Below are 19,536 nucleotides of genomic sequence, written 5' to 3'. Positions count from 1 at the left end.
TGCTTATAGAGACTGAATGTTAATGCAATATTGCTTGAGGTTTTACCATTAAATGCTATGAATACCACATGAATAATTAACTTTGAGCCTAGCTCCGAGTTCCCATATGCTTAACTTAGAATTTTTTCCTTTTGTTAAGGAAAATGGAAGAACTTGGGAAAAGACCATTTGGGCTTGACTTTTCAAATAGTGCAATCGGATTCTGAATTCAGCCCTGGAAGAGCACATAAATGATCACTCTTCCAGGAATAGAGACTCTCGGTGTCCTTAAGCAAATGCTCAATAAATTCAAATTATAGGAAATAAACAAAAACAAAGTGTGCTTTATAACCTGTATTGATGGTTTTTATAAAATTCCATTTTAGTTAAAAATGTCATTTTTTTGGCTTGTTTAGGAAGTTTGCAGATCAGGTATAAGCTGGACAGGCACCAAGAACCTGACGTTTTTAACTTTGGTTTTAAAAACTTCGCTGATGGGCGGCTTCACCAGGTGATGATTCACAGAGAAGAGGTGGTGGTCTCTGTGGAGGTAAGGGGTAGATTCACAGCAGCAAGAGTAACCAAACTTGTGGCATTCACTGTATGACCTCCAGCAAGGATTTGAGAATAAATCCTAGTAAAAGAGATACACGTTCAGCAGTCTTCCCAGAAAGTCCTGGGGACAGAAAACATAGTCAAAGTGTTTGCTTCAGCAAAGTCATTTGTTTGTTTAGCAAGAGGCTGACATGGTTCTTGTTAATATTTGACCGTGAAAATGCCAAGCTGTCCTCCTCCATAGGGGAATGTTGCCCAGTTTCTCCCAGTGATTACTGGAGACATTCTGATGAGAATGAGAGCCTATATCCATCTGACTACAAAAGAGCAAAAGCAGCAGAAATGTTAACACGAGGGGAAAAGCAAGATTTTGCTTAAAGTGGGAATACATTTTTTAAAAGCTTCAGTGGTTCAATTATTCATTGTCACTAGGTTTTGAAGAATAACCTTTATATATTGAATCTGTGCCAGTAATACTTTTTTGGCTTGTGTTACTAATTTCTGTTTGAAATAAGTAAAAGCTTTAAGGTTTGAAATGGCTTATTGCATTTCTTTGTGGATCATACCAATTACAGATCCCTAAACCATGAAGACAAATAAAGGGAAAAGAATAGGCAATGGGGTCGTATGAAATCCAAGGTATTAAAACAATTGCTATGAAACCAATTCACCTTTGTGACAGCTGAATGTACGGCTCGCTCTTACTGTTTTCCTTGGTCTCCCTCAGACCCCCATTCTCTCATCACCAAAATTACTCGCCATTTTGATGTTTGCTTCTTGTGGAATATTTAATAGGTTGACCAGAGTGCAAGGAGACAAGTCGTCCTGTCATCAGGGGCAGAATTCAATGCTGTCAAATCCCTTATGTTGGGGACAATTTTAGGTAAGTGTCAGAAAGAACATCGTCCCCACTCCTCCAAACCCCGACATGGATCAGAAGTGTCAAGTTGCAAACAGGAGAAGGGTTCATGAGGCTGAAAGAAGCTCCTTGTCATATTCACGGTTTTCTAGCAAGTGACAGTCAAGGTAGAGGTGGCCCTTTTGTCCCAGTGTGCTTGTAATCACCAGTGAGGGCTGTCTGCTAGGTGAGCCACAGTGACCCCTGAGAAGTGTCAAGGGTCTCCTCACGTGCCCTCTCACTTGGCAATCAAGCTGAATGAAACTTGGTATTTTTATAACAATTGAGGAAAGGCGAAATCAAAGCAGGTGTCACGTTCACAGATTGTATATTAATCAGGAGTCAAATGCAGAAATCACCCAGTGGTAAATATAGATTTACATTTACAAGGAGAAAGGACTTACATTTTCTTTGAAGCAAGTGAGTACATGTTGGGCAGTAGGCTGGGCCCTGCTCTTAGATGTGTTCAGTGCTCCCAGCTACCCCTGGAAGGTCAGGATCTGAAGATCCCCCACACCCTTTAGGGCTGTGAGTTATTCTTCATAAAAGTAGCAGAGCAAAAGCATGCCAGGCTGCTTAAGCACCAAATTGTTTATACCTTTGTTTTCCCCCTGGTCACCAAGAATTAATTGAAATACAAATAAAGTTTGAAAGGTATTTTTTCCTTTTGATTGTTTATATTGTAGACTATATGTGCTGTCGATATTTAAAGTTATTTGGGAGAAATCCTCTTGTGGTCTTGAGTAGAATTCCTGCTCTGGTACGTGACACTCATCTGGCTGTGTTCGGTCCGAGATAATTCTTGGACTCTTTACTACCTTTCCAGCCATTTGTACCTTGATTCTTGGATCATTTATTCCATCCCCGACACATAAAACATCCTACAGATGCTGGAGATTTAAAGACAGCCCACGAGCACATGTTCAAAATAGGGTGAGAAGCATAGTAACTGTTAAAAAGGTGACATTTTTCTAAAAGATGATGGGCAATAAAATTATGAGTTCTTATTTTTCAGAGGAAATGGGGAAAATTGCAGTGTGCCCTTGTAAATGGTAAATGCAGATGCTCATAGTTTAGATGGTAGAGGGTACGGGAAGCTCCGAGTTGGTCCTGGGAGTTACAGGTGCAGGTTAAGCCAGTGAAGCAGGTTCCCCAGTTCTTTGCTGTGAAAACAGTCTTGGCATCATATAACGGATACGAAATTCATACTGAAGTGGTGGTCCTGCTTTCTAACTGTGCCTTAAGGTGGATAAAGAATCGAGCCCCATGATGTGTTGGCAGAAAGGCTTTGGTGTGTCTCGCCATTCCTGCCCCCTCTACACATGCAGAGTGGGCCTCCAGCAGCTGCCGCAGAGATGTGGACGAGCACAGTTGTTCTCCTTGAGCACTGGGAGAAGTCTGCTGTTCATACAGCCCATGGGACAGGGAGGGGAATAGCTTAGTCTCTAATGTGTGACTTCAGGTGTGTTTTCTAGGTGTTTCTGGACATCCATGTTTTTGTGATATGAGTAAATTTTTTATTATTTTTTAAAGTTTTTATTTAAATTCTAGTTGGCTGACATACAGTGTAATACTAATTTCAGGTGTAGAATTTAGTGATTCATCAGTTAGATACAACACCCAGTAAGTTTTTATTTTTATTATTATTATTCTATTTAGAACAGTGGCAAAAAAGGGGGTGGTGGGAGGTTTGCCTGGGTGGCTCAGTCGTTAAGCATCTGCCTTCGGTTCAGGTCATGGTCCTGGGATGGAGCCCCACATCAGACCCCCTGCTCAGTGGGAAGCCTGCTTCTCCCTCTCCTACACCCCTGGTTGTGTTCTGTCTCCCACTGTCTCTCTCTGTCAAATAAATTTAAAAACCAAAACCCAAACCAAACAAAACCAACCAAAACAAGAACAGTGACATATATAAGGTTCTCCTCTGGCTTTGACCCAGGAGAATAGCAGTATACAGTTAGTGGGAGGAGGTTATGAAGTTCCTAAAGTCAGAGCCCACGTTGAGTTTCGCAGAACAGTGCGATGGAACCCCATCCTCGGCTGTCAGCTGAAGACTATAATTTTTTATACAATCCAAGTGGAAAAGAATTTTTAATACCCAAATGGAAAAGAATTTGCTCCCTTTTTATGTGCTGCTGAGCTCCACTCTCTGGCCTGACAGTTACCATTCATGGCTTGAACAGAGTGAGGAGTAGATCATCTTAGGGATGTGCAAGCCTCAGAGCTCAGCTTACTTACGTGCAGGTGAGGTCTGTGAGTGCAGGGATGGCCTTGCCTGCCCCCAGCAGAGTCATCCCTCCTTTGTTGCTGGAGCAGGCATCTGTGGGCACTCTTCCCAGCCATGAGGACAGATAGGGTCAAGGAACAAAAGGAACACCCCACACACAACTAACCACTTGCCCTCAGTGACTCCAGCTCTGACAGGAGAGATGAGGCAGGATCAGAGGTGACTGTGGCACAAGGTAGGAAGTTGCCAGCAGAAAGTGTGAAATTGACAACCATTTTTAAAGACAATTTAGCTTTGAATGTATTATCTGTAAAAGGATATGTCATGGATTATGGAAACTGATTTAATAACTAAACTGCCTTATATAAAGGGAATCATTTTAATAAAAAAGGAGAATAATACATTTTATCATACACATTTTTATTTTCCTGGAAGTTCATATGTAGAGAGCAGTAGCATGGAATCGAAGATGTTAATGTTTCTATTCAAGAATGGTCTAGTCAAAAAGCATCTCTCTCAGGCTGTAGAGATTGAAGTTGAATTTCAGCAATGAAGTTTATTGCCTGAAGCAACTGAGTCTAATAAAATTATAAATATTCATTTCATCTGTACCTACAGGTATGCATCTTGATCAAAGGCTAATAACACTTTTCATGTTTTGGGTAACTTTATTTCAGGATAACTTCTACTTAGCAGTTAGTAACTATGAGAAGATGACTATTTTGTGTTCAGATTTGGGAAATAGAAGCTGAGCTTCCTTTCATAAACTTGCAGTAAAATAGACCAACAGACTGGATAGTGAAGAGCCGTTTATTTTCCAAATACAGTTGTCCTGAGCTCTGGCAGGCTGTCCTCCACTTGTTTTGGTGAGCTCCTTTGACTCAACAACCTGTCCATTCAGTAAAAAAAGCTCTGGGGGTCCCTGATGTGCACTTGTACTTCCCTGGGCATTTTGAATCCTAGAAACAAGACATACTGTACCTGCCCTAAAAGCGCTATCAGTACAATAGGGAACATGAAGAATAAAAGAGTGTTCTTGATGGATCTCCTTTATCATCATTATTATTTACCCTAATACACGCTGGGAGGAGTGGTTCAGGGTCATCTTCTAGATTAACAGGCTGCTCTTGCTCTTTCCGCTCTTCAGTGGTCTTATTAATGACAACTGCTCAGGTCAAGTGCTCCTGGTTACTATAATATAATTTTAGTAAAATCCTAGTTTAAGTGCAGATCATTACATTTCTAATTTTCTGTCTAGTCTTAACCCGGATGTGGCCTGTAACCCTGAAGTATGAGAGCTTTAAAACAACCCAGTAAGGTGGGTTGTTTCTCTAAAGCTTTATCTCTCTAAAGACTTTTGTGTAAATGGTAGTCTGTGGATTTTGTCTTTTGTGCATTAAAGAGCAACAACACCAACGATCCCTAAAATACCAAAATGAAAATCTGCTTTTTTTTTTTAGATTTTTATTTATTTATTTATTTATTTATTTTTATTTATTTATTTGACAGAGAGAGATCACAAGTAGGCAGAGAGGCAGGCAGAGAGAGAGAGAGGGAAGCAGGCTCCCTGCTGAGCAGAGAGCCTGATGCGGGACTCCATCCCAGGACCCTGAGATCATGACCTGAGCCGAAGGCAGCGGCTTAACCCACTGAGCCACCCAGGTGCCCCTGAAAATCTGCTTTGAAGGGTGCCGAATAAAGATGTGCCTTTCTCTTTCCTCCTGGGAAAGAGTACAATACGTTGAATGTAGTTCAAGTCAGTACAGTCATGCAGATAACCCTTAGTGGGGATAAGAAACCCACTGAAGGATCTTGTGTTGAAATGGAACTCCATATATGAGAATTGGGTTATAAATAATGTGGAGGTTACTTACTGATGCCTTCATGGACAGACTGCAGTTTGGATATTAAAAACACCATTGACTTCTGTGACATATGTTTTGTCTTTCTTGTGCTCTGCCTAACAATTTATCTCATTTGGGAGGAAAGTCATAGGGTGGAAGACACAAAGATTTTATATAATTTTAGCAATATGAATACAAATGCAAAGATCCTCAACAAAATACTAACAAATCTAATCCAGGAAAATCTAATTCAGTAACATAAGCAAATTGTTATACATGACCAGATAAGAATTATTCTAGGAATTTAAGGTTGGGTCAACAGATAAAAACAATCAACATAATACAGCATATTAATAGAATAAAGGACAAAAGCCACATGGTTACCTCAATAGACACAGAAAAAGCATTTGAAAAATATCCACTGTGCTTTCATAAAAAAATAAAACCAAAAAACAAAGTAGGAATAGAAAGAAACCTCCTTGTGTGAAAAAAGACAGCTACTAAAACTCCATGTCTGACATCACACTTAATGGAAAATAATGGAAATCTTTCCCTAAGATCAGGAATAAGATAAGGATGTCTACTCTCAATGTCTTCCTTCAAGATTGTAGTATAGGTTTGAGTGAGGACTAAAAGGCAAGAAAAAAAAAAAAGAGTAAAAAGTATCCAGAATAAAAATGAAGAAGTAAAACTATCTTTAATTGTAGAGAATGTGATCTTGTAAGGAATCCATGAAAAAAGCTAATGGAGCTAGTACACAGTTTGAGCAAGTATATAAGATCAACATATAGAAATTTATTGTATTTTTATACTAGCAATGAATAATACAAAAATGAAATGAAGACAGAAATGTAAATCCCACTTAAAGTAGCATCAGAAAGAATAAAATACCTTGGAATAACTTGAACAGAAGAGGTGTGAGACACATACGCTGGAAACTATGAAGCACTGCTGGAAGGATTTATGGAAGATTTACACAAATGGAAAGACATCATGTTCGTGGACTGGAAGTGTTAACGTTGCTAAGATGGTGGTGCTCCCCAAATTGATCTACAGGTTCAATACAATTCCGATCCAAGTCCAAGTCGATCCCAAATGCATATGGAAATGTGAGGGACTCCAATTGGCAGAAACCATCTTGAAAAGAAGAGTGAAGCTGGAGTTCTTGCCTGGATTTTAAGACTTGGTACAAAGCCATGGTGTCAAAACTGTGTGCTGTTCGTATAAGGACAAACATATTGACCAACAGAGTAGACTGAGAGTCAAGAAGTCAAACTATTTATCGTCAGTTGACATTAGACATAGTTGCCATGCCCATCCAGTGGAGCTGAAGACTAGTGTCTTGAACAAATGGGACAGAGCCAACAGGGTAAAAAAGCGACGTTGACCCTACCTCACACCATTTAGAAAAATTAACTCAAAATGAATGATACTCCTCCATGTAGGAGCTACATTTATAAAACTCTTAGACCAAATGATGGTTGTACATTTTTGTTACCTTGGGTTAGGCATGGGTTTCTTAGAGAAGGTTTCTCAAAAGCCTTGGGTTAGATCATCGTTTCTTAAAAGTGCAAGCAGAAATAGGAAAACAGATAAGTCAGACTTCCTCAAAATTAGAACCTTAGTAATTCAAAAGACACTACTAAAAAAGTAAAAAGGCAATTAAAATGAAAATAAACATTCACAAGTCGTGCATCTCATAAGAAATTTTTTTTTGACTAGTAACATTTTATTTATTTTTTATTTCTTTTCAGTGTACCAGAATTCATTATTATGCACCACAGCCAGTGCTCCATGCAATATGTACCCTCCATAATACCCACCACCAGGCACAACCAAACTCCCACCCCCAGCCATTCAAACCCCTCAGATTGTTTTTTAGAGTCCATAGTGTCTCATGGTTCCTCTCCCCTTCCAATTTCCCTAATTCCCTTCTCATCTCCATCTCCCCATGTCCTCCATGTTATTTCTTATGTTCCACAATAAGTGAAATCATAGGATAATTGACTCTCTCTGCTTGACTTATTTCACTCAGCATAATCTCCTCCAGTCCTGTCCATGTTGCTATAAAAGTTGGGTATTCATCCTTTCTGATGGAGGCATCATACTCCACAGTGTATATGGACCACATTTTCCTTATCCATTCATCTATAGAAGGGCATCTTGGTTCTTTCCACAGTTTGGCAACCCTGGCCATTGCTGCTATGAACATTGGGGTATAGATGGCCCTTCTTTTCACTCCATCTGTATCTTTGGGGCAAATACCCAGTAGTGCAATTGCAGGGTCATAGGGAAATTCTATTTTTAATCTCTCTTTTTTTTTAAGATTTTATTTATTTATTTTGACAGACAGAGATCACAAGTAGGCAGAGAAGCAGATGGGGGGGGGGGGGAGCAGGCTCCCAGCTGAGCAGAGAGCCCGATGCGGGGCTCGATCCCAGGACCCTGAGATCATGACCTGAGCTGAAAGCAGAGGCTTAACCCACTGAGCCACCCAGGCGTCCCTCTATTTTTAATTTCTTAAGGAATCTCCATACTATTCTCCAAAGTGGCTGCACCAAGCTGCATTCCCACCAACAGTGTAGAGGGTTCCCCTTTCTCCACATCCTCTCCAACACACATTGTTTCCTGTCTTGCTAATTTTGGCCATTCTAACTGGTGCTGGGAAAATTGGACAGCTATATGTAGAAGAATGAAACTCGACCATTCTCTTACACCGTACACAAAGATAAACTCGAAATGGATAAAAGACCTCAATGTGAGACAGGAATCCATCAGAATCCTAGAGGAAAACAGAGGCAGGAACCTCTTCGATATCAGCCACAGCAACTTCTTTCAAGACATGTCTCCAAAGGCAAAGGAAACAAAAGCGAAAATAAACTTTTGGGACTTCATCAAGATAAAAAGCTTTTGCACAGCAAAGGAAACAGTCAAAAAAAAAAAAAAAAAAAAAAACCCAAAGAGGCAACCCATGGAATGGGAGAAGATATTTGCAAATGACAGTACAGACAAAAGGCTGATATTCAAGATCTATAAAGAACTTCTCAAACTCAACACACACACAGAACAGATAATCATATCAAAAAATGGGCAGAAAACATGAACAGGCACTTCTCCAATGAAGACATACAAATGGCTAACAGACATATGAAAAAAATATTCATCATCACTAGCCATCAGGGAGATTCACATTAAAACCACATTGAGATACCGGAGTTCCTTTCTTGAATAATAGCACTGCCTATAGACATTTTAAAATTTATCTTTAAAATAAATTTCACAAAGTTAGTCCAGTTAATTAGTAAGATACACATCTGCCCAGGATTGATTCTGTGACCCTAGCCTGGTAGTGCTCATGTCAGACTTTGACCAGGAAAGTGAGTGTTGTCCGGTTCCTTTTTTTGCTCAGTGGTTGGGAATTTTAATTGGCCTGTGGTGTTTTGTTTTTGTTTTTAGTATTGAAGCGTTGTGGCAGTCCTATGTTACTATCACAGCGTTTTCCTGTTTTAGTTCTTCTTGATATTCTCTTAAGTATATTCAAGCAAGGACACCTTTCTTTATGGAAGATATATTGTCTGAATGCAAAAAAAAAAAAAAGTGCCCTTTAAAGAACTCTGTTTTTAATTATTTTTTTTAAATTTGAGAGAGAGAGGAGTGCCTTAGGGCTGCAGGTGGGGTGGGGTCAGTTGGAAAGGGAATAGCAGACTCCCCACAGAGCAGGGAGCATGAAGGGGCTCAATCGCAGGACCCCTAGGTCATGACCTGAGTCAAAGGCTGACCCTTAACCAACGGAACTACCTGGGTGCCCCAGAAGAGCTCTTTAATCTAAAATGATCATTCAACTGAGTTGTCTCCATCTGGCTTACTTCACTATGAGAGTCTACCTGGAATTCATCATACATAAGCCTCCTTGATGCCTCATATGAGCAGCCTGGCCAAGAGAGCTGTGTGTTTCAGAGAGTTCTTTATGAGGATTGTAGCAATGTAAACATGCCCCTCATTTTAGTTGCTTTTAGAGGTCTTTTACATAGCCTTAGAGCACCTCTCAGAAACTCCAAGGAAGCAAACACTACCCTCTAAGAGTTTATCCACAACATCAAGAGGGACAGATCACAGCTGAGATCCTCAGGGTGAACTTTAAGACCTGCTGTCGCGCTAACCAAAACGACTTGTAGAGTCGTGCATCTCTTCTGCGGAAGGTACAGCAGTCAGTCTAAAAATAGTGTAACGATCCCCATTTATCCCTCCCTTAACGCGAGCAATTACCAACATGTCCAAAAGCCATTGGCAGGATAGAGATAATATCCTTTTGAAAAGACGGTTCCCCTGACCAGCCTGGATCCAGGTCGCAGTTCTGAAATCAATGTCAACTGGCTTCCAGCAGGAATGAAATGACCGCGCACGGTGGCCGGCCTATGGAAGGCACCGGGTGAATTCTTGGTGGTTGTGTGTGGTTGGTAGGAGAAGGTGTCAGCCGACTAGCGGACACACTGAAGCAGGGAGGGAGTCTGACGCGGACGCCCCGGGTCCTCACACTGAGGCGGCTTCCCTGCGCACCCGTGAAACGTCCGAAGCCTGCACGTAACTGGGCCGGGTCAGATTTGGGGCGCACTGAGCAAGTGCAGTGTAGGGGCTAATTGTCCTCCAGGTAAAGAGATTGGTGCTCTGCTCTCCTGGGTCTGTCGCGGCCCTTCTCCCACTAACCAACCTCGGTCAGATCCGAGCCAGGTCGGGGGCTAGGACGGGGAGCCAGCCCAGACTTACGGGAAGGGGACAGAGCCCACCGCTGTGACAGGGGAAAGGCAGTGGGAGGTGGGGTTCCTTGGTGGCAGCTGCAGCTGGGGTGCGACCTCTGTGGGGCTGAGAACAGGGCCAGAGTCAAGTGTAAATGGGGAGGTTAGAACCACCCCAGGGATTCCCAGAGCACTGTTGTCCCCACGCGTGGGTGACATTTCACTGTGCCACCTCGATTACCGGCCACAGATTCCATTACAAAATACTGCTGTGATCTTTGAAACGCGTAACGGCAGAGAGTGGATTCCTTTTTTGGGCGGAACTGCCCCCGGGGTCGCTTCGGCCTGCCTGCGGACAGAGCTGGTGTCCGCCGGTCACCAGCGGGGGCCGTAGGGACCGCCCTGCCTGTCTTGCCCTACAGAAGGAGGGGCCGAGGGTTCGGAGAGCGGGTCAGTTGGTGGCGGCCCTGCAGACACGGGCCAGGCCTGTGCCTCCCACACCCTAACCAGTGCCCGGCTTGTCTGCCCACAGAGCCCCCCGGCGCGGACCCGGACACGCTGCGGGCCGGCGTGCGCGGCTTCACCGGCTGCCTGTCAGCTGTGCGCTTCGGCCCCGCCGCTCCGCTCAAGGCTGCTCTGCGCCCCAGCGGCCCCGTCGTGGTCACCGTGCGTGGACACGTGGCCACCGCGTCCCGGTGCGCGGAGTCCGCGGGGCCCGGAGCCCCGGCGCGGGAGGCCACCCGCCCGCTCGCAGGTGGCGCAGGTGCGTGCCCCTCCGCCCGCAGTCGCGCTCGCCGCCCGCTGTCCTCCACCTCGTCTGCACCCCGGAGCTGCCCAGGTCCTCGGTGGGGTCGCCTGGCCCTGCTCTGGTCTGGGTTTCTTGTTCCTTTCTGCTCGCGCAGCGCTCTGCTCTCCTGTCGGATGTTTGCGAATGTCACCAAAGTCCTCTTCCTCTGCCTCTGTCATTCTCCTTTCTCTGCTGTAGGTGGTTCTGGACCGGCAGACGGGGGAGAGCCCTTAGTTAGCGCTGACAGAAGTGGCCCTGCTGTCATCGGAGGTAACCGGGCGGTGAACGACCTTGGCGCTGCTGTCACTGCGGGCATAAACCCGTGTTCCGGAGTCCGAGCTGGGGGGCGAGGTCAATGGCAGGACACCCCTTTGCGGGCGTTCTTCACGGGCTTGCCCCCATGTCGGCCTCTGCCGGGGCTCAGGGGAGCTGAGTGGAGGGAACCCATGGTAGGACTGAGACACTTGTTAAAGGATAGTTGCCGAACTACAGAGTAATAAGGTTTTTCATTTGAAAATACCCATTCATATGTCCCAGGAGATCATATATACACATACACGTATATGACATATTCACCTTTACTTCTTTGATCCAAAACAGCCACAACTTCTCAGTCCATTCGCCCAAAACTTTTAAAAATAATATTAAAAGTAAAGCATTAAGTGAGTTTAGAACCACCTAAACTGTGCAAGTTGTCATTTTCATAAACATAAAGATAGAAAACCTAAAGATTTTTCTAAACATAAATATATGGAACTGTTTCCTGGTGTCAGTCTTATCTTAGATTTACATATATTTATTTGTGTTTCTAAATGTAACTATTCACATATATTTGTATTATATATACACGTTTAGTGTCACATGTATTCTATACATGTGATGGTAAAACTGGATATAACACAGCTCTTTAAAGCAAAGTCCTATAGATAAACCATACATGTATTTACATATATATTCACATATAATGTATATTGACATTTTCTATGTACTTACATATATTTGAAAAGGTACAGGTAGTTCCATCCTAAATATCTCCCACTGTATTCTCTGAAACAGAGTTTATTTAGGCCTGCTTTAAAAAATGACTATTCAAGTATCCTCCTTATGATTGAGAGAAGGCCTACATTTATTAGACTACTGGAATGTGTCTGTTGTAAACTCTGCAGGCGAGGAGGGAGCGAGCGGCTCTCTGTCCCATGGCTACTCCAGAAAAGGGAGGTCGTCCCCAAGCTGGGGGATGCAAGTGGGTGTCTGCTTCTCAGGCAGACCAGACTGCATATGCCCATTGGGTTTCTGTTCATCAAGATGCCAGTTTTCTCCAAACTATTAGGAAGGTACTCAGACAGTTTCAAGTGCTGACCAAATCTGTGTAAGAAAGTGAACTTGCCCATTCCTATCTTAACCACTTCTGTTTTTCTTTTTTTTTTTTTTTTTTTTTTTTTTTAAAGATTTTATTTATTTATTTGACAGAGAGAGATCACAAGTAGGCAGAGAGGCAAGCAGAGAGAGAGAGAGAGGAGGAAGCAGGCTCCCTGCTAAGCAGAGAGCCCGATGCGGGACTCGATCCCAGGACCCTGAGATCATGACCTGAGCCGAAGGCAGCGGCTTAACCCACTGAGCCACCCAGGCGCCCAACCACTTCTGTTTTTCTAATGAATGAGGCACATGATCTTCTGATTTCACAACTCCAGGAACAAAGAAACATATGTGTTATTTAAAATGTATACCTAAAAGGAATACTTTTGTGTTAAAATATAAATCAAGTCTTAATCCTGAGCCATTCTCATTTATTTTGAATGAGAAGACTTCAATATAAGGCAAAAAGCTGATTTAAAATAAATCGACTTAAATGTGATTCATGTTTCTGAAATAGGAATCAGAGTCGAAACATGCAAACTGTCACGGTTGGTGCCATGTTTAGCGAGAGCAACGATGGTAGTCAGGTTGGTGCTAGAAGAGAAGGCGTGGTCTCTGGGGCTTTATCACCTTTGGTTAAATATCACTGGCAAGTTGTACAAAGTAAGTTGCACCTATATTTTTCCCCTGAGAAATCCTGCTTGGCTCCTGACAGACAGGAGGGAGAATCAGACCACACAGGGTGTGAGGGAGGGAACAGCTCAGGTTATGGCCCCTGCAACTCACCTGGCTCTGCCTTCGATCTGTGTGGTGGCTGTGTGCTGCACTGAGCTGCAGTATAGAATCCTGGGTGGAATCCTCAGCCCTGTGTCCGAATGACCCCAGACCACACCACATGTAAAGTACTTAGTCCGGTTAAAGAACCACCCTGGCAGGTGGATTTCTCCACGTGCTGCCCTCCGTCACCTCTCCTCTTGCAAACAAAGGGAACAATACCGAAAGGGGAATTAACCTAAATCATGCTCACACCTGGTACACCGGAGATCACAGAGTGTTTCTTGCCACAGGATCCATTGTATTGATGGACAAATAGAGAAGGACACAGATGTGTAGATGGATGGAGAGATAGACAGACCTAAGTGCTTGTCACAAACACATTCACACTGGGATTGTCAAAAGGAAGGTTATGGAAGGCACTGGATGCATTAGTCACATCATCTCAGTCTCTTCAGAGAGCGGATGAAGACAGAGGTTGCTCTAGGACCCTACCAAGTCTCACAGAACAAACAAGCTAGTACTCAGTTACATACACAATAACATCCTGGGTGTTTGAGGGTAATGGTGACAGTGACTGGATAATCAAGTGGCCTGATCACTGTTACTGAGTTCCTGTCCCTGATACTAAAACTGGATACAATGTAGCTCTTCAAAGCGAAGTCCTGTAACAAAACTTTAATTAAAGCAGCAACTGTTTGTTGTCAGGTGAGGTGCAAAGTGTGGTGAACGTGATGACTGTTGTACTTGTTAGTATTTAAGAATCTTCCCAGGGGCTCTGAGCATCTGCTCAGGAATCCCTGTGACCGGAGGCACCCACCGAGCTGCGAGTCTGTTGGGCTCCATTATGCTCTTTATCTCTGTCCCAGAGCATAGTGAAGAATCTTCATTTAACAACATGAATTTGGATTCACGTAACTAAACAGTAATGCATTTTCTAACATTTGCTAATTGGAATATCAATGCCTGTGTCAGTCATCTTAAAAGTGTTTGACTGATTAATGCTTTTTTGGTACCTCCCTGTTTGGGTATGGATTAACATTCATTCTTTAATGAATATGGCAGCTTGAGCAACCGCCTCTAGGCCTCATCTGACCATCCCAACATGGGCAGCCCTTAAAAAATCAGAGGAACTTCTAAAACAATACTGGTGTCCAAGCCTCCCACCAAAGATTCTGAGCTATAATCTGCCGTGCAGCCAAAGTTGAGAAGCACTGACACAGCTAACACTTTAGTACTTAAAGCATTACCAGCAAAAGATGTCAAATAATCTGTTTTCCCTATCGCTGAACATTGTCTCTCTTTCTACAAATTTTTAATACAGTGGTATATCGGTTATCTACTGCTGCCTGACAAATCACCACCCACGTAGAGCTTAACCCAACTCCCTTTTAGTATGTCCAGGTTTCTGTGGGTCGGCAGTCTTGGCAGAGCTTAGCTGGGTCCTCTGCTCAGTGTCACAGAAGCCTGTAATGAAGGTGTCAGCCAGTGTTGAGGTCTCATCTGAATATTCCTCTGGAGAAGGATCCACTTCCTCCTCCACATGGGTGTTGACAGCATCCAGAGTCTTGTAGCTGTAGTACCGAGAGCTTCTCAATTGTTGCTGGCTTCCTTTAGCACCTAGAGGTTCCCTGTAGTTCCATGCCATGTAAGAATTCCTATAGAGACTCCCACCATGACTGCCTGCCCCCTTACTGCCAGCAGGAAGAGAGACGGTCCCGTAAGACAGGTCCCACTGTCTCACGTACCATATTCACACAACCAAGGTACAGCACATCACCTCCATTGTTTTCCTTGCTTAAAAACAAGCCATAGACCCTACACACAAGCACCTGAAGGGGATCATGCACAAAGCATGGCTCCCAGCAGCAGAGATCACGTAAGACTCTTCTAGCGTCATAGAAGGAACTGGTGCACTCACCACAGAACTGTAAATCTGCAGAACGTCAGCAGCAGATCTTTTTAATGTACTTGTACATGAGCATTTAGTTACTCTATGACAAGTCTATACACTCCATCCTTTTCAAATAATGAAAACGTGCTCGCTTGTTAGCATGACGTGGGGCCATGACCTAGAGGCCACGCTGTGGTTCTGAATTTTAACAGGCAGGCACCAAGTGAAAGCCAGGCCAGTAGATCTTTAGTCTAAAGGCATAAAACTGCTGTATCCAAAGGACGTGTGGACTTAGAAGTAAACTCAGTGTTCCAGTAGGCCAGTGCCCACTTTCCTGACGATGCGTGTGTGATGTACATGAGCTTGCTGTCAGCTACGTGAGTCCTGTGTGTTACAAATCTGTGTTGTGACTGCGCCTCCCACTTCTCTCCCCAGGTGTGATAGCGGTGGTGGTATTTGTCTTGCTCTGTCTCACCGCCATAGCTGCACGCATTTATCAGCAGAGGTGGCTGTACCAAAAAAATGGGTCAACTGTTCCCCCGGCTGGAGACAGTGCTGAGACGGCTCTGAAGAGTGAGGTCAACGTGCAAAGCTCAGTCAGTGAGAGCCAGAGAGAGTATTTCTTCTGAAGGGCAGCAGTGCCTCACTTCGGGCTCTGGTGATGGGACTTTCTCACTAAGCGGGGGCTCCCCACGGACAAAGCCCCCCCACATCCCCCGGACAGGTGGCTGTCCTGCAGCACTGTCAGCTTGCTCGCCTGCGGTCCTGGGAGGCTCTGCTCCGTGCTGCTTCATGACCTGTGTGTGTAGAAGGACTCGGCTGTGCCCATTAACCCCTTTGCAGCGGTGTCTGACTGTCTGGCCCAATTGTTGAAAATTCACACGTGGTTTGCATAATGACTTTGGGTTTGAAGTGAGAACAAGGATGTGAGCTGTGGTCCTACTCTCTTAAAAATGAGACCCGGAAGTTTATAAAAGTTGGACCCTAGTGTTGTGTGTCGCATGCAAATCTGTGTTTTGCCTACTTTATCAATCACCTGCGGATGCTTCTAAGCCGGGAAGTGCTTCTCCGATGGTCGTGGAGTGCGTTTCTATCTCCATGTGAACCAGAGCTCACGGGCCGAAAACGCACTAGCGAACTAGAAAAAAACATTTTTTTTTTTTTTGGCTGATTGTTTTTATGATCTGTCTCTTTTAAGTCAGTTTGCATACACTTTTAGTGATGAAATGAATATTAAATGTCAGCTATGAAATTGTAGTATTCTGTTCATTTATGGAACAGAAAAATTCATAGGTAGCAAAGCATGTAAAGCATTCTAGTCTGCACTACTTTGCTTTTTTTTCCTTTGTAATTCACCATATTAATCGTTGTAAATCATGATAAAGATCCGCTGACGATCTCCCCAACATGTGTGGTTTCTAACTGAAGTAGTGCTCAGGTATAAACTCTGTCCTTAACACTGCAAATGTATCCTTCCTCCCTTTCATCAGTATGAACTTAATCCTAAATTTGTTTCTTTCAAATGTGGGATGCTATGATCAGGATTCCTTGCAGCCTTGTGGTTCTCTTGTTCTGAAGGTTGTCCCAACAACTGGATGTCTTGCGACTGTCTTTTCATTTACTTGGGGAAAGACTCGTTTTGAACAAAATTCTACATTTCTTTTTTCTAAATTCCGAGTGATCTAGGCAAGCCATCCCCTGAAACACCACCTCAGTCTAGTCACTGTTTGGAATGTCGGGGGAAGGGTGCTGATGCCAGGAGAAATGCAGGTTGTGGGATCTGGACCCAATCTGTCATGCTGGTCAGGATCCAGGATCTTGGAGTCAGAGTCTTCCATCAGAGCACCCAGAATCAACCAGTTCATTTCATATTCGGGGATATTTGCATACTCGAGGTGTAAAGAATTTGTATTAGCCACAGGAATTGTTCCAGTAATGACTTCTGTGGTAGGGGTCGGAGGATAATTGCACGGAGCCAACCATTTGCACTCACTAGCCATTTCTAAGTGAAAAGTGCTACGGTCTTGATAATCCACTTGCCATGTGCCTGCCAGGAATCACATTGCTTCTTTTGACCACAACAGGACCACCCAGAACTCCATACACTGAGCCTTGCTATGACCTTTGAGTGTATGCCCATTTTATTGTGACTTTTTTAAATAATAGGAAAAGATATCCTCTGTACTCTTTTCTCAAAACAAAAACAAAAACAAAACCCCCTTTTTCTTATGGTTTCATATTAGTTCTCTATGACGTTTAACAAGTCATCACAGTATATTATCTCATAGTTTCTGTGGATCAGCAGCTGGGCACGGTTTACTGTGTTTTCTGCAAGGCTGCTTTGAGGCATCAGCCAGGACTGTGTCCTCATCCAGAGACTCAGCTGGGGAAGTCCTCGGTCTTATGGCTATGGGCAGCATTCCGTTCCTAACTGCTGGGAGATTCTGGGAAGCCTGCTTCTGCTCGAGACCAGCAAGATTGAGAGAGAGAGAGAGAGAGAGAGAGACAGAGACAGAGACTCTAGAGCAAGTCTGCTAACAAGACGGAGTTTTATACACTGTAATGTGATGATGGGAATGACAGCCCATCACCACTGCCAAATTCAGTTGGTGAGAAGCAAGTCCTAAGTCCTGCCCACACTGAAGATGAGGGGATCACAGGACTCGAAGCAGCAGATCATGGGAGTCACATGAAGGTTAATCTACCACAGTACTATATTGAAGTTTCTTTAAGTGAAGAATGAAGGATTTTCAGGGTCTCAATAGAGTAATATATGAAGAACCTACTTTGGTGAATGATATATACTCCCCTCCCCCCAAAAGTCTTGTGCAGAGTGGAGAAGGATTCAGCACAAAAACGATAGTTTCTAGCTAATGCACAGCTGACTGTTTACACCCTGAAATCACTACAACTTTAACAAATGATCATAGTAAGTTCCGGAAATGTTAATCACTTCGGTAGCTGGCATTTTGCAGATTTATAGATAGTGAAATTCATTGTATTCTGCTCTCTTTTTAAAAGAGAATACAAAATATTTGTAACAAACTGCAGTGACGAATCACCCACTTTACTGATTTGTAAATTTTACCTGCTTATTTGTTAATGAAATAACATTTTTGAATTAAATTAGGAAAATATTTTTAAGAGAAATTGAATGAAATTTGAATTATGAAATTATATTGTTTTTCCCCTAAATTATTAAAAATTGTGCAAATGCATATACTCTGTTGTGGTGTGTGTATTATTTTATCTCTGCTCTATATAGAGAATACTGTGCTCTGTTAATATGATTTGTGAAGGTGTTTAAATTGTCAAACACAAAGTAAAACATAAAGTGCCTAGTATTTATTGATTACTACAACTTAAAGTACCTATGAATGTAGGTATTTATACCTTTGCCAGAGAACAATAATTTAATATTCAGTAAGTTATTCATTGGATGTTTACTATGTACTTAAAACAGGTTACACAAGATTTCCTCCCGGAGCTGGGTTTCTAGAGCACTATAAATATACAAATCCCAGTTTGCAAATAGCATCTTTCTATGAAATAAATGTTCAAAGACAATAATTCCCCAAGTTTTATTTCCAAATAGAAAAGGAAAATAGTACATAATTAGCACTTATTATTCAGACTAGAACTTCAGAACCCCTGCTTACTCCATGATGACGTAAAGCCGCCTTCACTATGACCCAGCATTATATAGCCATAGAGAAAAACATGTTGGGGCATTCCGTGCAACTAGAATAATCAGCACTTCTGGAATTTTTGTTTGTTTGTTTTCTTTCCTTACAGAACATCTGGTGGATAATTGTTTTCCATGGATTTTTTAAGAATAAAATATAAAGTTCATGATTCTTGCCCTGAAGGAGGACAAACACGATGGATATATTTTCCTGTATAGGGTATAAATGGATGGTGATGATGTGACTGGGATGTTGAAATAGTCTTCCCACATGGGGGTCGTGGACTGTCTTCCCACATGGGGGGGGGGCGTGGACCGTCTTTCCACATGGGGGGCCATGGACCCATAGTGAATGAACACGTTTATTGGGTTATTTAATCTGTTGTTCGCTGTGCATGTAACTAACATGTTAAGGGTCCCTCGGCGCTCTCCATGGTCCTGGCAGTCTCCTCTACACCAGCCTGGCTCATCAGGCGTGGCAACATGGGAAGAAGAATTAGGAAGATAGTGATAAACGTGAAGTGGTCTGTCTTCCAAATGAGAAAATGGATTTGGTTCGCATGTGCACGCAAGGCTCCCCTAGGGACCATGGGCTCGTTTTCAAGCTCTAGGGCATTGGAAGATTCTGTACACGTTGAAAATACTACAGCTGAGCAAAAATGTTATTAGTGCTAGATCTTTGGGCTACTTAAACCCACATGTGAGAATTATGACATTTTGGGGGGATGAACGTATTCATAAGCACTGACTTAACCCTTGGGAGGGCTTAGTACGACCCCTTACCCACAGTGAGTCTGTTAGTTTACT

General features: G+C 43.1%; 1 protein-coding gene across 5 annotated transcripts in view; it reads left to right on the top strand.

Moving 5' to 3' along the window:
• The window catches only part of LOC309847267 (contactin-associated protein-like 3), a 160,569-nt gene extending 142,313 nt beyond the window's left edge, over positions 1-18,256 (top strand). For 2 of the 5 annotated variants that reach the window (XM_082697203.1, XM_082697199.1), the window contains 5 exons: positions 396-529; positions 1,330-1,417; positions 10,766-10,996; positions 11,219-11,290; positions 15,480-18,256. In XM_082697203.1, the coding sequence (XP_082553329.1) occupies positions 396-529; positions 1,330-1,417; positions 10,766-10,996; positions 11,219-11,290; positions 15,480-15,673 (719 nt within the window). In that variant the 3' untranslated portion in view covers positions 15,674-18,256. The remainder of the gene's footprint in view (positions 1-395; positions 530-1,329; positions 1,418-10,765; positions 10,997-11,218; positions 11,291-15,479) is intronic. The other 3 variants (XM_082697201.1, XM_082697200.1, XM_082697202.1) reach the window with 3 other exon arrangements.
• Positions 18,257-19,536: the final 1,280 nt, after the last annotated feature.

This window comes from Mustela nivalis, assembly GCF_964662115.1.
Source record: "Mustela nivalis genome assembly, chromosome: 13".
Lineage (NCBI taxonomy): Eukaryota > Metazoa > Chordata > Mammalia > Carnivora > Mustelidae > Mustela > Mustela nivalis.
Note: the sequence above shows the minus strand (reverse complement) of the source record. Positions and strands in the feature narration are given on the sequence as shown.